The 16,470-nt window shown below is 41.2% G+C and overlaps 1 protein-coding gene across 1 annotated transcript in view; it reads left to right on the top strand.

Moving 5' to 3' along the window:
- Positions 1 to 3,623, top strand: part of LOC104499973 (chromosome unknown open reading frame, human CXorf30) — a 29,092-nt gene extending 25,469 nt beyond the window's left edge. The window contains exon 8 of the mRNA XM_010143557.1: positions 3,414 to 3,623. Within this exon, the coding sequence (XP_010141859.1) occupies positions 3,414 to 3,623 (210 nt within the window). The remainder of the gene's footprint in view (positions 1 to 3,413) is intronic.
- Positions 3,624 to 16,470: the final 12,847 nt, after the last annotated feature.

Genomic DNA, 16,470 nt, shown 5'->3' with positions numbered 1-16,470 from the left:
AGAGCAATCTCTCCTGCCACAGAATGACACCTGGCGCAGGCCTCAGCAGCAACAGAATATTTTCATATTTTTTCACCAAGGCACAAACTTTTTTTCACAGAAATTACAATCTAGGGTATTTGTCTAGCAAACGGGAAATTAGCAAAGGGCTATTACTACCCAGAAGGCTTCATCGATTGTTTGGTGGTGGTGATCAATGACGTCGAGACGTGGCATGGTCCACTACTTTTGTTTAATCTCACTTCAAACAATCACTAACACTATGGACAGTAAAGTTACAGTATGTGTGGATTTCATGAACAGAAATTATTTTTTCAGAAACTTGATACTCAGTTGAAGTCGTTGCCTGAAAAACACCCATCATACCTTTTCTCTGACCTTGAAGGATCAGTGAGACTTGCACACAGTAAATATGACCACGAGGTTAAATTTGCTTTAAACTAAATTGTTCATCTGTCATACTAAATAAAGATAAAGCATTTAATCTTGTACTGAGGTTAATAAACCAATTAGCTAACTTTGGAGAATGATTTACCTTTTTTTTAAATGACAGCTTTTCTATATGGACATAAAATACTGGTGTTGTTCCATGTCACACCCGCCTGTGCTGGATTTTGTCTTTACAGTCAGCAGAGTTGCTAGATCATTTCACAGTATTAAACAAGGTTGAGAATAAAGATGAGTTAATCTGCCTGTTCGACACAGGAATAATATTCAATTTAAATTAGATTTTGATTTTAGCAGAACAGTAATGAAAGTTTAAAAATATTATGCATGCATGGTGAAATATCTAGTAAGATCTTACGCTTACTAATCTTATTTGAATAAAGGAATTCATTCGGAAGACACTCGGTAAAATCAGTACTGCCAATTTTGAAGTAGAGGTTTTAAAGATGTTTCTTTAAAAATACACAGCAAAAAAGTCACCTATTCTTTCAACATCAGCACCGAAAAGTGTATATTCAGTTACCAAAGTCCCGATTAAAGCCAGTTGTCTAACAAGAAGCCCCACAGTTAGAGATTCATATGATGACGGCATTTAAAGAGCTGTAAGTGCAGCCTGCGTGTGAAAGAGCACAAACGCTGTGTAGGTACAGCAGAGAGCAAAGCCTGTGCCGAAGGGGTTAAGGTTTAACGGTCTGGATTCTTCCTGGAATGGAAGTGGAGTAGCTGCAGCATGAGCGCAAAACTGCTTGCAGTGGGATCTTTTAAATATCCTTAAGCAACGATGGGGTAACAATTGGAACAACAGGAAGGAGCATATGAAAGATAACAAAGGTAAACATCGTCGATTCAAACTTTTTCAGAGGCAAATATAAAATTGATATTTAACAAAACTTAACATAGAGAGACACTTTAACAACCTTTTTGTTCTTTTCTGTTATTCTAGTTAGGGGATGACTGTAGAGAAGGTTTGAGATCGAGAAGGCTGACTGCTCTCCCCTTTTTCAGTGCTTTCGTAGTGCTTCACCTGGACAGTATTTAATTGGCGGAATGCAATAACTAACTCTACAAATATACACACTCTGCACTGGAGGGGACTGATCACATTTACGCAGTGTGAAAATCTGGCACAATGCGTACGGATATTGTTGCTCCTCTCTGTAGGCCAAATCTGCTGGTGTACTGACACCCAGCAGCAAAGCAGAAGCAGAGCTCTCACACTGGAGCGGGCAAAAAGGCCACAGGGCAGCCACGTCACAGGCTGGATTCTTCACTAAACGCTTGAGAAAAAGCTCACAGGCTTTGAGGCTGACTCCAGCACTGATTTCGGATCGATTTGAGAGTATAGGCAGCCGTTTTGACCTTTTGTTTCCTTAGATGAAAAATGACGCTGATGTTAGGTGTAATGGTTTTATCTACAAATGATTGTTCTAGGGATTAAGTTAGTTTTACACAGGAGATGAATTACATGGATCACAACTGTTGTAACGATAAATCTTTGTGACTTGAAGCAGGAGAGAAAGGTGATGATGACAAAGCCGTGCCTCTGTAGTTCAGCGCAGCATGATTCAAAAGCCGGTCACTAATGAACCTGCTCTAGAACCACAAGCGGCACGGCTGTGTGATTGCAGTGCGGTGCCAGACATGGAAGGGCAGATCCTGAGAAATTGGAAATGTCACTGTTTAACGTGACTCCACTCCTCCGAGGCTGTAAAGTCAGAGTCTGATGTGCACTCTTTACTGTATGTACGTATGTACCATGTGCATGCGCTATGTTCTGAATAAAAAAAAAAATCACTTGTATGAACGTATTTTAATAGACCTACACCACGCCGTGTTTTTACTTAGTCTTCCCTATAACGTTTGGCTTTAAAGCAAAAAAAGCCCCAAACCTAAAACCTGGGATTTCCAGCCACTTAGTGCGAGTGAATAGGTGACACTGCCGGCCTACAGTGGGCATGCAGCACTTCGATTTCTTTTGTGTAGCACAGAGCTGGACGTAATGATGCATCACCAGAAATCTTTAGGTTTTGTAGTATTTCTCTTGTTTGTGTGTGTGTGTGTGGGGGCAGTTCTAAAAGAGAAAGGAGAACAGAAAACTGAAAACCATGAAGAGACCTTTTCCTAGATGTAAAAGCAGGAAAATGCTTAAGACATGGAATAAAAACTTGCTTTCAAGAATTAGTGGTACAGTTTGAAAGAAGAAAAATGACTGAAAGATCTGCGATACTTACACAAGAGTTTTTAGCAAACAAATTCTGCTTCAGGACACAAATGAAACATGGGAGATAGCAGTATGGCCTTCGTACGTGTATCAATAACACTCCTTAGGTATGGATGGGTGGGAGGCATCGTAACAGCAAGAATCACGTACTCAGTGAGGATCAAGTACTCAGCCCTCACAAGACATGACACAGAAACGTGCTCCATTCCTAGAGACCAGTTATAACCAGAAAGCAAATGAATTGTCATTTTCAATTCCCATAAATATTCTTCAAACTAGACATTTCGACATGAAGCTGCAATTCTCTTGTGCGTACTCAAAGTCCTTTGCGCTTAGTTCAGTTCATTGTTTTAATGCAAAAATCCCACCATTTCGTGATGGTGTTTTTCGATACCAGAGCTGCAGTGAAGTCCTACAGTATAGAGGCATTTACATTGTACTGTGGATTAGTTACCTTTGAGCAACATACAGAGTTATGAGTTTTACCAAATAAAAAAGGAATTTTAGATCAGTCAGGAAGCTAAATTCCTCGTCTTTGTTATCCCTGCTCCTGAATGAAGTTAAATGTGATTTCAGGTCTCTGTGTTCCAGGCATGTAATTCTCTTTCTTTGTTATTCCAGTACCTTACATGTAAAAGAATAAATATCTTTTGAAATCAATGTAGCGTGGTAAATCACTGTCAAATTTTCAGGGTATTTGATCGCTGCCTTTTTTCTTTTCTACGGCTGTTTTCATTATTTTCAGACACGATCAATGCAGTGGACGTATGAAATCAATGGGCTGCCTCCACAGACCACACCACCTACAAGGCCAGCAAAAATAGTTTCTACTAGCAGTTACATTAGATCAGCCACAGTTCGACAGCGCAATTTTTTACGTGAAAATATGAAACTTACCACCACTGGAGTCTCCTCACCAATCAAGGGGGCACCTTTGGTCCTGAGGACAAAATAAAGGAAGTTATATCAGGTATTTTTTGGTGGGGGAGGACATTTTGTCTAATAAATTCTGCAGATCAAAAGAGGATATGTTGTTTTGCTGTGGGTTTTTTGTTTGTTTGTTTGTTTTTTCAAGCAGGTATGATATGCATTAATTGTATGCTTTATAGGGAAGATTCAGAGAGTGCCTGAGCTCTAGCAATATTCTTATTTTTCTATGAGAGATTTTGGATGCTTACGTAACGGTTTGTGTATATCATATGGATGTCAGCAAGTTCTAATGAGAAAAAACTTTGAAGTAGAATAAAACATACCCGAAAATTAGGAATATGTTTTACTTTCTAAGGGATCTTAGTTTAGAAAGACTTTAATAGGAAGCTTTAATGAACATTCTATGTGAAGTTCAACCTATTACACCCCTGCAAACCAAGCAAGCGAAGCCATTCACGGTAAAATCCTTACCCAAAGCTTGCATTATTTTGCTAAGGTGAAAGACGTTCACATGTCACCTGTCCAGAGCTTGAGTGCCTTCCAGATTCTTTTGCTTTGGCAAATTTTCATTAATTATTTGATTTCTCTAAGATAAGAATCCTGATTTATTCCTCCTATAACATGTCCAAATCTTTGATAACTGTGTGTAACATAGAATGAAAATAAAATGTTCTCCTTCATATTTGTGTATTGATTTGTGTATTTTTAGAGAGTGCTTTAGAGTACTGGAATGCAGAGGGCTATGAAAAGTCAGTGAGGAATGGAGCCAGAGTTTACTTTTTTCCCCTGAAATTAACAAATCAGAGGTTCTGTTCATATTGTTTTTACATTTCCATTCTTCCCGTGCACAGGCGGCTTTAGGTGGGTATTCAGCTTTCTTTGCTATTGATGGAACGTGGAAAATCAGATCTAGGCAGACATGCTTTGTAAGATCACTGGATGGGTAACTCCTGCCGCCTTTCTTCACTGAGATTGTTCTTCCTGATTTTACTAATAGAAAGTAAATTGTATTTGTGCCTCTACTTTGATGGTGAAATGTATTCTAACACAAATAGGTCTTGGCACAGACTAAGTGCTTCCTTGGCACAAATACAGAATGACCTTAGGAATGGTGAGCCTGAGAACAACCTATGTAGGTCAGTGTAAATGAGCACCTATAAAACCATTTTACCGCAAAGTGCTTGAGGATTTTGTTTATGCCACACATTTTAGAGAAGCTATTACAGAAAATGTTAGGAACATATAAACCAGCAATGTCTCTGTTTAATATCTCCTTTTAAATGCAGCGTGCCCCATTTTGGTCAGAAACCAGGTAATCCGAAGCAAAAATAAAATCTGCCTTTAAAATTCAGTACACAACACAGGAAAGATATCGTCAATAGTGACATCTGTTATATGTCTGGAAGACATTAAGAAGCTATCATCACAACATTTATCTTAAATGCTGCTGAGATCACAGATACAGCTAGGTTTCATATGTCTGCATATGTGAATGAAGCAAGTGTTTCTCTGGCTGTAAGAAATCAGGAGAAATTAGAATTCATGGATCGGAAAGAGCAATGGTTTAATGACTATTGTTGTTTAGGAAATATTTCAGTGACAACAAGTTTTCATTGTTTCACTTTTGTTAAGTTTTGCTTTCCTTTTTAAAATGACACTTCTTTGCAAGATGCTCAAAACCTTCTGGCAGAGATGGCTTAAGGTGAATCACTTATTAAATGGTGCTCACTCCAGAAATTTTATTTTACAATTTGTTTATCTGCACTTGCTGCTACATGGAGTAGATTTTCAAGTTCTGTCATACATTTAAACATATGGATTAAAATAACCCATAGCCAAACATTATGCAATAATATCAGAAGGATGTTTTCAAAGATGCAATTTAATTGTATTATCAGTCTTACAAGGGAAGCATAATGTCTGCTCTGTGGACCAGATCACAGGTTTTCTTCAGTGTGCAAAAAGGTCACTCAAGAGTTATGCTAGATACGCCATCACAAGCTGAATTTGTAGCTAATATTACAGAGTTATTGTATTTTTCTGATTTCTTACAGTTTAAACAGAATTTAAAATATTTCCACTGATATTGAGAACATACTCGCAAAGATAATTTAAATAAAGACCGTTGTATCTTTGTGGTCGTAACATCCACAATGTTTTATATATTACCTGCATGCATTTATGGATTGACTATATAAACTGTCTATTAAAAATTGATTCCTTTTTATTTCCTGGCTTGATGCTTTGCACTTCCATCAGTGATGTGGCAGTATTCTTTCTAATGCAAGGGCTAATTCTAAGTATTATCTCTTAAAAAACAGTTTCTAAGCAGCAGTCCTGGAAGATTTCCAGAATGATCATTTTTATTCATTACTTGCTCCCTCATTTTTACTCAAATTACTGAGCCGTACTGGAAATCTTGAAGTTTCAACTCATGGAAGGAAACGACTGACATGAGAAAAAAATTGTAAAATGCTGCCTTTGTTATTTATATTTGGAGAATTCAGAGGTTTTGGATCTACGATTAAGTCCAAGCTTCAGAACAGCTGGCCAAGCTGCTCACCATCACCCCACACCTTAAACGTGTCATCTGCAGAGGAGCTTAACTATTGGAGATAGGTCTAAGCGCAATTGCTGCAGTTAGGGCCTAGGTCTAAAAAAAAAAAGCGGTCCAAGTGATTTAGTTCATTCTAAGTTGCTATTTATTATCATAATCTTCTTACAAGGAAACAGGAGAGAATGAGCACAGCCTTGAGGTTATGGCTTTTGAAGAAGCCCTCGCAATATTTGCGCCCTTGTGTCACGCCAGAGCAGCCACTAGCAGAAACTCAAGAAGAAAATAATTAACTTTGTTTCTCCACAATAGACCACCCTTCATGATCCTTTTCTCCTGAAAAGCGTGAAAAAAGGAGTATCTCCCTTCAAATTAATCTGAGTAGGTACAGAGGAATCTCAGGGAAATGGGGGATGTTGGTTATTACTGTAGAAAACAGCTCCTTATTTCTCATTGCTAGTTTTGATTAAATATCTAAAATTACTTGTACTGACCCCACTGTATATTTTGAGATATATAAATACCAAAATCACAAAATAACAGTTTTTCAAGGACAATATGACACTTACAGCTGATGTCTTAATCATAGTCTTACATGATGCACATGAGTCACTGGTGCATCTGCTTGTTACTGGCTTGAACAAATACCAGTCGGCTAACCAGCGTAGTCACGACCCGGTTGTATTTCTCCCTCCCTTGTCTCTTTATGTCTCTCTATAATGATTAATCTTTCAGAGCAATTAAAAAAAAAGGATCAAAACTTTATAAAGCAACATTCTTGTGTAATGTAGAACTGGTTACCTTGGGAATGGGGTCTGCATTTAAATTTATTAATAATGTACTGTGCAGCTAGTGCAGCTGTGGAGCGCCTGTTTTTATGTGGCGTTGGGGACAATCTGCCCCAGGGGGTTGCAGGACTCTACAGTCAGAGCACTATCTCCAGAACAGTAGAAAAAGCAATCAACATTCTAATGTTTGATGTTTGGCTGAGCCTTATTTGGCAGAATGCTGTACAGGAGAATGACACAAGGATAACATGGAAATGTTTTTGGGATGCTTGCTATTACAAGCTCACCTTGGAATGGGTTTTGCTGATGCATAAGTCAGAAAATTTTAAGATTGCTTGTTCCGCTCATGTCTATCTAGCCATGGCATGATTCTCTAAGACTGTATTACACCTGATCTCACTAGTTCTAAAAAGATTTTAGAGTATCAAACTTTCCCTTCAAGAATAGGAAAAGCCTAACATTAACTTCTCTGTCAGTGCTGATTTTGTTTGAGTCTGGAGAATAGAAAGATAAAGACTGCTTTAAGCACAAAAAGTAATCATGATCAGGTTAGGAACCCACTGGGGCACGGGGCCATATACATTTCCTCTGCTAGCTGCAAGGAAAGGTATTATTTTAAGACAGCTCTTTGGGACCAAAGCCAGGTTAGCAGAGGACGTAATGCTGAACCAACAATGTTCCTACTTGAATAAAATACCATGGCAGCAGCCAAATCTGAGCCTGCACTTTTTTCCTCTTTGATCACAAACTGAAACTATGAGAATAAATGGCATCTTCTGACTCATCCTGAGTATAGCAAACATCAGGGGGAAAAAAAAATCACTGTATATTAATAAATATTCCTAGGAGGAAGGCTGCATATTTAGAATAAGAAAGAAAGTCCCTGACTCTGCCTTAATATTTATTTGTTTGTGAGAGGTTTAATAATTTTATTTCTCCCTGCAGTGACTGCTCATACTAAATAAATGACTGAACAGTGCTTTACTGCTGACACAGATCACAGTTTGTTGCTAATGGAATGTTAACTGCTTTTTAAGTAACTCTGAATAAACCTGCTGATCCATAGAAGATTCATCTAAAAAGAAATCCAATTCATCTACTACCTTTCCTGCTTCCACTGACGTGAAATGTATTTTTCTGCAGCTTACTCTACTACAGTTATTGTAATACTGATAGTATCAAATTTCCTATGGAAGGATAATTTACGTTTTGAGACCATGGCATGATGACAGTGTGGTAAGGTCATGGCAGGACATGGCTGTCGAGGTCATTGCACAGAAGTCTGTTCAAAAAGTACTGAGTGGTGGCTAAAGAAATAAAGGGAAAGACATGGGGCAAAGAGAATCTTTGAGGGTTGGTGGTTTGTTTGTTTTTTTTTTTTTCCTCTTTATTCCACAGTTACCTCTTTTTCTGCAAAGTACCCAGTTTCTCATGGTCAAATAAAATAAAAAATTAAATAAATAAAAAATCTGTCACTGAAAAACCTGGTAACTCACTGCTCATCTTATCCCATGAGGACACAGCAGAATCAGTTTGGCAAAAGTCTAAGTGGCGAAAGAAAATCAGATATATAGAGAAGGGTAAGGCAACAAAGTAAAATCCTGCCATTTATTAAATTAATAGTGTTGGTGTTCATTGCATGAGATCCAGTTTAGCAATTTGTACAAAATTCAAAGGCTCAGTTTTCCCACTAATATTAGCAGGCTTGCAGGGCGTCTTTGCTGTACCCTACAGATCTGATAGTGTAAATACAAGGAGTGAAGAGTAGCTGCATCCTGACACCACATCTCCTCCATCCTGGTTCCTTTACTTTATATAACGCTGAAACAGAAAATGTACATTGCGAATCAATGAAAACCTGAAACTATCATTCTCAAAAGAAGACAGAAGAAACAGCATCCTCCATCCACAAGCTTCTTTAAGAGCAGCATCTCAGAAGATAGATGTTCGTTTTGAAGAAAATAGCGTATGAAAAAAAGGATTCCTGATGTCCTGTTAATAAACTGACTTCAGGGTGACACTTTCATATACTTTCAGAAGTGTAGGGTGAAATTTTCGTTTTTCTGTTACTGATTAGGTTTAAGTATCATCGAATCATAGAATGAATCACAGAATCATTAAATAGTTTGGGTTGGAAGGGACCTTTAAAAGTCACCTAGCCCAAGCCCCCTGCAGTGACCAGAGACATCTTTAGCTAAATCAAGTTGCTCAGAGCCCCATCCAGACCTTGAATGTTTCCAGGGTTGCAGCATATACCACCTCTCTGGGCATCCTGTTCCAGTGATTCACCACCCTCATTGTAAAAAATTATTCCTTATAGTCCAAATCTCCCCTCTTTTAGTTTAAAACCGTTGCCCCTTGTTGTGTTGCAACAGGCCCTATTAAAAGGTCTACCCCCATTTCAGCCTTTCTTCATAGGAGAGATGTTCCATCTCTGATCATCTAATCTGCCTTGAAATGTAAATGAAATGCGTACTTGCAAAACAGCGCACTGGGGAAGTGAAGCAGAATGGGCAGGCAGTCATATGTGTGCTCCAAAACTCAGAGCACCCGTTCGGGCGGTGGGTTGAGCACACGGTAAATGCATGGACAGCGCTGACTCAGCAGTCTTGCATTGCGCCTGGCAGAAACTGTTGCAGTCCAATGTAAAACGTTTGATTTTAAAATGGTGTTCTAAGCCATGCAGCCACCTGTCTAGCGTTAATCGGTACTTTCATTCCATTTACCATGGTCTTCTGTATACCCTCCTGTTCGCTATCTTAAAAAACCCAGAAACCAAACCAAAAAATCCAACCCCCCAAAAAGGCTGCCTTGCCCAGGTCTGAGCCTTGATGTGCTCAACTACCCGTTATTCATCATTAGGGAATAGTTCTCAGAGGAACATGAATCTAAATTACATTCAAGAGATAGATTCATAGTATGCACTGGGTTGGAAGGGACCTTCAAAGGCCGTCTAGTCTAACCTCCCTGCAGAGCGGAGGGACAACTTCACCTAAATCGAGTTGCCCAGAGCTCTGTCCTGACTTTGAATGTTTCTAGGGATGGGGTATCTACCACGTCTCTGGGCAACCTGTTCCAGCATTTCACCAGCCTCCTAGTAAAAAAATCCTTCCTTACATCCACTCTGAATCTACCCTCTTTTAGTTTAACGCCATCACCCCTTGGCTGATCGCAACAGACCCTGCTAAAAAGACTGTCCTCGTCTTTCTCATAAGCCTCCTTTAAGTACAGGAAGGCTGCCTTATTGGTCTCCCCGGAGCCTTCTCTCCTCCAGGTTTAACTAGCCCAACTCTCTCAGCCTGTCCTCATAGCAGAGGGGTTCCAACGCTCTGATCATTTTTGTGGCTCTCCTCTCGACCCTCTCAACAGGTCCATGTCTCTCTTGTGCTGAGAACTCCAGAGCTGGACACAGGACTCCAGGTGAGGTGTCACCAGTGTGGAGCAGAGCACCAGAATTGCCTCCACTGACCTGCTGGCCACGCTTCTTTTGACACGGCCCGGGATGTAGTTGGCTCTCTGTGCTGCGAGTGCACATTGTCCAGCTCATGTCCAGCTTCTCATTCGTGAGTACCCCGAAGTTGTACTTTGCAGGGCTGATCTCAGTGAAGATACTGTGAATGGGAGACATAGACGAACAAGTTCACAACTACAAAATGAAACCTTCACAGTAACGAAATTACATTGTACAGAAAATATTTCTAAGGAAACCTCTTTTCCCTTAGAGAACAGTATCTAAACACCATGGTTATGATCATTGCTCTATCAAGGGTTATTTGCTAGATGACATGGTTTTACTGTACTGAGACACAAACAGGCTGCAGAAACACTAGATTAGCTCATTAAAAATATTATTAGTTGCGGGCACAACATCTGTAAGAGCTGTTTGGTCATTTGCAGGTCACAGAAGTCAAACTCCTCAAGTTCAATGGCAGGAATCGTCTGGAATTACGATACCCTGCCATGATCCTACCTCGGACCATAAAGGATAAAAGGGCTGCAGTGAAGCTGCCTGGAGGTTCCCTCCCTTTCGCTCCCACCTTGTGCTGTGGTGCTACAGCTGCCAAGATCAGTAGCAGTGTTTAAGCCAGAGCTGTGCTGCTGTAAATAAGAGGGAACAGCTGGATGATATTGTCACTGGGCATCCCATGGCTTTAAACATAATCAATCCATGGTCCCATATAATCCTTCCATAACTTTCAGAGCATGCTGTAAATTATCTCTGCACCTCTTCCCCAGGCTTGTATTAACAAGAATAAATTATGACAGGAAATCAGCACTTTGGTTTTTTTTACTTAGTTTACTGATGATAGGTGATAGTGAATTGTGATGTTGCCCTTGGGAGGAGATTTTATCTATCATCTCGTGCATCTAGAATGACAGTTGGCTGTAGTTCCTATCGCTCTCAAAATGTAAAAAAAAAAAAAAATTAACTTGATTAGTAATAGGATTAATGACAAAATCAGCTAGGTAGATTATCAGCATCTGAATGAATGAATTAAAATCAGTATGAATAGGGAAAACGTATGCAGAGAGCTCACTGGAATTACTTCAGAAAAGAAAGCTTCTAAGTGAGGAATAGCTTCACTTTAAAGAAAGTAGGACAAGACAGCTGGCATAGAAAACTGACAAGGTTATGTAGGATTATTTAAACTAGAATCAGGAGGAAAAACTCAGCAGGTGTTAAGGAACACTAGGGCCAGTCACAGACATCTGCCAGGACTGTCACCACCATGACGGTATCTCTTCACAAAGTAAAAAGTAAGAAAAATGATGGTAAAACTGGGAGAAGGAACAGTGCAGATCCCAGTAATGCATCCAGGAAAATCAGCCAAAGGAGTTGCCTAACGATTAAAAGAAATAACTACCAAACATAGTTCAAAACTCTTACAGAAAGATACAAAATAAAAACCGTATTGCCAAGGAACTGTACCTTGAGAGGAGGCAATTCTGGCCGTAAGGTATAGAAGACAGAACAGCCCTTAACAGCAGTGTAATACCGTGACAGTGGCCCCGTTCCAGAAAAACAGACTGAGAGAGTGTGTGGAGGGGAGGAGGGCTGTGAGGAGAGTCTGTAAGGATGCGGGTGTGAGAACGGATGTCTCCCAAGGATGAAAGCACGTTAGCAGTGTAACACTGCCAGTTACCAGCTCGAAAGAAACAACATTGAATTCCTAATGATGAAGAGGAGCAATTAAAAACTCAAATATTTCCCCTCCTCGTCAATCAAACAAACCTATATCTGATAAATTTAGATTTAGTAATGTTATCTGATGGACAAAAGACAATCAGGCAGTTAAAAACTCAGTTTCCCGACAAAATTTCATTGCTTAATTTTTTTAATTTTTGAGAAGTGTACAAGGTAATTAAAGGTCACATCAGGATAAATTTAGCAAGGTTGTATCTTGACACACTATGTAACTATGTCTGGGAAAAGTAGTTCAAAAACATTCAAGAGAGTCTAATTTTAAACCTAGTATGAAGGTAACTTAAATAACTGGTGTTGAACTAGTGAGCAGATAATGATCGTCATTTAAATAAGTTAAAAATGAGAAATCTCCACTCTGCAGTGTTCAATAAAACCTGAAGAAGCAGGAGAACTTTCTCCCCAGATGCCAGTCATGGGTACCGACACAAATCCCTCACTGTTCTCCTCTACAAAAATATTAGGTGTATCTTAACATTAGCATGAAAATACACGAATTCGGAGATACCACTTTTCTTTTTCTACCAAGTAAAATCGTGTCTTTGAGGAAGAAGAATGTGGATGTACCGAAGGAAATAGAAAGTTAACCATTAGTTTTCAATCTCCCTGAAAAGTAACGCATACTCAAACAGAAGTGATGGGGGCTGTGGTAGTGGTGGTGTGGTCGGGTCATACAACCACAGCTTTGGGCTAGAAGAACACAAGCGAGCGGTGATGAACTGGTGACTGGGTGAAGAAGAGTTTGGCCTTGCCTGGGCAAGGCAACCAGATTGCAAGCTGGAGAGCCCAGCAGCAGTTACAATGCAAAAAACTGCCCCAAAACATCTGGCATTGATTAAATGCTCTTCCAGTTAATTAGTCTAGCAGCTAATTAACATGTCTAGTAGAGGTGATCATCAGCTGTGCGTGCCAGAGAGGTCAGCATGCCTAGAGTCATCTTGTAGCACTTTCGGCTTGGGGAAGGTGCAGATGACAGGTACAATTTCTCACTAGGAGAAAGAAAGAAACAAAACCACCCTGGACTTTATCAGAATCCAGTACCCCAGATTTCTGTAGCATTTAATGAGTGATTCAATTCTCAGTGTCACATAAGAATAAGTACCATCATATCCTGATACAATTCAACTATAAAATAAAATATCCGGAACATCAGACAGAACATATGGACATGGGATCCCTTTGGTGTCAAGACAGTTAAAAACTCAGTAAGAAGTAAGTAAAAATGTTAGTAAAAATGGCATAGTCCCTATGACTTGACAGCACGTCTAACTTAAGGCCTTGGACTTGTTTATTGCCTGCAGATTTGAAGAGCCCTGGGAACCCTGGCTCATTCTGGTTGTTTTCTCCAAGCAGCGGCTTGACAGCAGCAGGCTGCAGTTAGGGTCTGGAGGATTCAACATGTAACCACTCTTCAGAAAGATTAATAGTCAATGAATTATAGCCCTGTGGACAAGAATAATATTTTTTGTGATTGAATTCCTGTGGACATTTGTGATAGGAAGCAGCCACCAAGCCCTTGTCACTGCTCTGCACCATGCAGCTGTATGTCAGTGGCAGATGGGGCACTCTGCACTGGTAATTTAACACCAGCTGAGGCCCTGGTCTTTTTGGTATGATTTTTCATGAGTCTTTATGCAGAGCTGAACAAGGATCGTGGAGGCTGTGGTTTTCAAAGTTCAAGAGGAAGAGGTCCAATTCTTGAGGCCTGAAGTGCATCCAACCCCCCCAGACTACGTATTTAAACCATGATGGCCACACAGATTGTAGACGTGGAGTAGCTGCTTCATATGGGCAATTGATGCAACAGGTCATGATACAATTAAGAGTTCACCAGGGCCACCAATCCTACTGCATTGGTGATAAGAGTTTTCATAAAGGACATGTGTATCAGCAAGATAACTGGGTGTCCAAGACTATCCCCTTCCCAGGAAAGCCACAGGGAGTCATCTCTAAACTCTGAGCATGGCATCTTAGCTCTTTGGTGCTTCACCTAGTTAAAAAGAAACAGAAATAGCTCAAAATTCACCTTATGGCTCCTCCACAAGGACGAGAGAGAGATACGAAGGACTCTCTTGAGATTATTGCAAGAAGTGAGTGAATAAAATGGTGATTTATTTTTAATCACTGAAATGCTTAACAATTAAATCTCTCTAGTTTGTGCGTACAGCCCATAAACCAGCCAGAGCACACAAATGTAGCGAGCCATCCGCTCAGCGCTGTGAGGTTTTCAGGTTTTGGAGCTCAACATTTTGGAGTAACTTGACCACTGATTGCCATCTGCTACAGAACATTGCTCTACCAAGAGTGGTTGTCCAGGAGGCTCCCCATCAGTAGATCAGCTGTCCCTCAAAGGCAGCCGGGCAGAGTCCAGGAGGGGAGACCTTTTGGTACCTCACTGTGACAGCCAGCCTAAGACAGCTTTTCCCCATCTCTGAGTTGGATCCTAAACGGCAAAGGCAGGCCCAACCAACCAGACTGCTGCTTGGCCCAACTCCTTAATAGTCATGAAAAAAATCGCAAGGAGTGAAAACTGCTTTAATCTCTGGACTAGAGAATTGCGCTCCCCTGCTCTGTGCTTCGCTCTAGATGGAGGCATAAAGAGACCATGCCGTCATGCTAGCTTCTCCCTTGACCACAGTGCTTCAGGCTGTTTTGGGTGAGATGGATTTTGCTATTACAGATACCCTCTTAGAAGAAGGTCCATCTGCAGAGCCCAGCAGTGCTCTTCCACCATCTTTTGCTTCTGCCTTTTAAAAGAACACAAATTCATCCGCTTCTCAAAGAATGGCTGGATTTCCATGGAAGAAAGAGACCCAGCTGAGCTAGTGCCCAACTCCTGGCTGCCAGAGTCATGGACAGAGCAGAGCTGGCGGTACCAGGAGAGCTGTGACAAGCCAGGAGCAGGTAGCTAAACACGCCCTACCTGCAGGCAGAGGTGCAATGCTGCGGGGACAGTGCTGCGTTTTAACCGAGCCTGATCCTCAGTACTCATGCAGGACATATGGCAGTGCGGGAGTAGCTTTCTTTCCTGGTGCATTCCCGTATACACACCATCAAACCCACCTCTGCCTGTGTGGTTAGGGGCCTTTTTAATGAGGGGCATCTCTACCCTCCTGCAGTCCACAGAGGATTTCAACGCGCAGCTCCGATTTCTGGATGTTGTGCTGGGGCAGGTACCCGCATCACCTTATCAACCCTGCCCTTGCTGCCAGGGCAGGCTGCAGAAGGTAGATGCAACAATGCTGGTTTCAGGCTGGTGCTGCTTCAGGGAGACGTGGGGTGGGCTGGGGGCTTTGAGAAGCTTGCGTGAAGCCAGCGTGAGCCGAACTGCAGCGTGATCGATTAGTGAGCAAGGTCATCGCTGAGCCACAAAGCTGGTGCGTGTGGAGGGCTGCAGGCTTAGGAGATGCCCTGCCCACTCCAGCCTTGCATCATGCTCTTAAATGGCACACTTGAGCTCAACAAGAACTGCAGTTGTACTTTTTTCTCTGAAGAGGCGCAGGCTGACTTTTTCACCTCAGGGAGTTCAGGCAAAAAGGAGAAAGCAAAAAGATGCAGACGAAATATCATTAAAAACACAGAATAGGTACTCCCAGCATTTTTACAGCACTTTTTATCCAAGAATGTGTGTGGCACAGTTAAGATTTCTGGTTCAAAAACCCAGTTCTTAGCAGCTGCGACTGGAGTCAGTTGCAGATGACACCCTGGTTGGTCATACCACGGTTTGTCTGCTGAGCCTAACTACTTTCTCTGCTGAAGGCTGCTTTGAGCCACACTTCAAAATGCTTATGTTATTCTTACTGCATAAATAAACAGCTTGAGACTTTCACTGCAGCACCCTTCACTAGCACTGGCATTCGCGAAAGGATAAACAAAACCCAGGCAGACCTCAGATCCTGGCCCATCGGCACGCTGAGGCGGCTGCGCATCCGAGATGCCTGTGCACTGCAGTCGATACTGAATGCGCAAAAGCACTTACAGAAAAATCCTGTGGTCCAAGCAGTACTGTAGAGGGTTTAGCATGCACTGGGCTGCACCTCCCATTTAGAAATGATCTGTTTCCATTACTGTAGCAGGGAAGTGACAGGTGACATCCCTGCTCCTCAGGGTAGATGTGATATAGTCCAGAGGGCACTTCAGAAAACTCCTGCAAGTGTCCCTTTTAAGGAAGTGCATAAAATAGTTGTGGATATCTCAGTGGTAAAAGAGCCTCAGCCACAGTATCACAGAGATACTCAGTTTGAAGCTGTTATAAAGTGGGACTTGAAGCTGTCCCTACAGAATTGTAGCTGGGTGTAAAAGATCAACCCCAAGCCTGCTTCTCCTT

This window comes from Buceros rhinoceros, unplaced genomic scaffold (genome assembly GCF_000710305.1).
Source record: "Buceros rhinoceros silvestris isolate BGI_N320 unplaced genomic scaffold, ASM71030v1 scaffold449, whole genome shotgun sequence".
Lineage (NCBI taxonomy): Eukaryota > Metazoa > Chordata > Aves > Bucerotiformes > Bucerotidae > Buceros > Buceros rhinoceros.
Note: the sequence above shows the minus strand (reverse complement) of the source record. Positions and strands in the feature narration are given on the sequence as shown.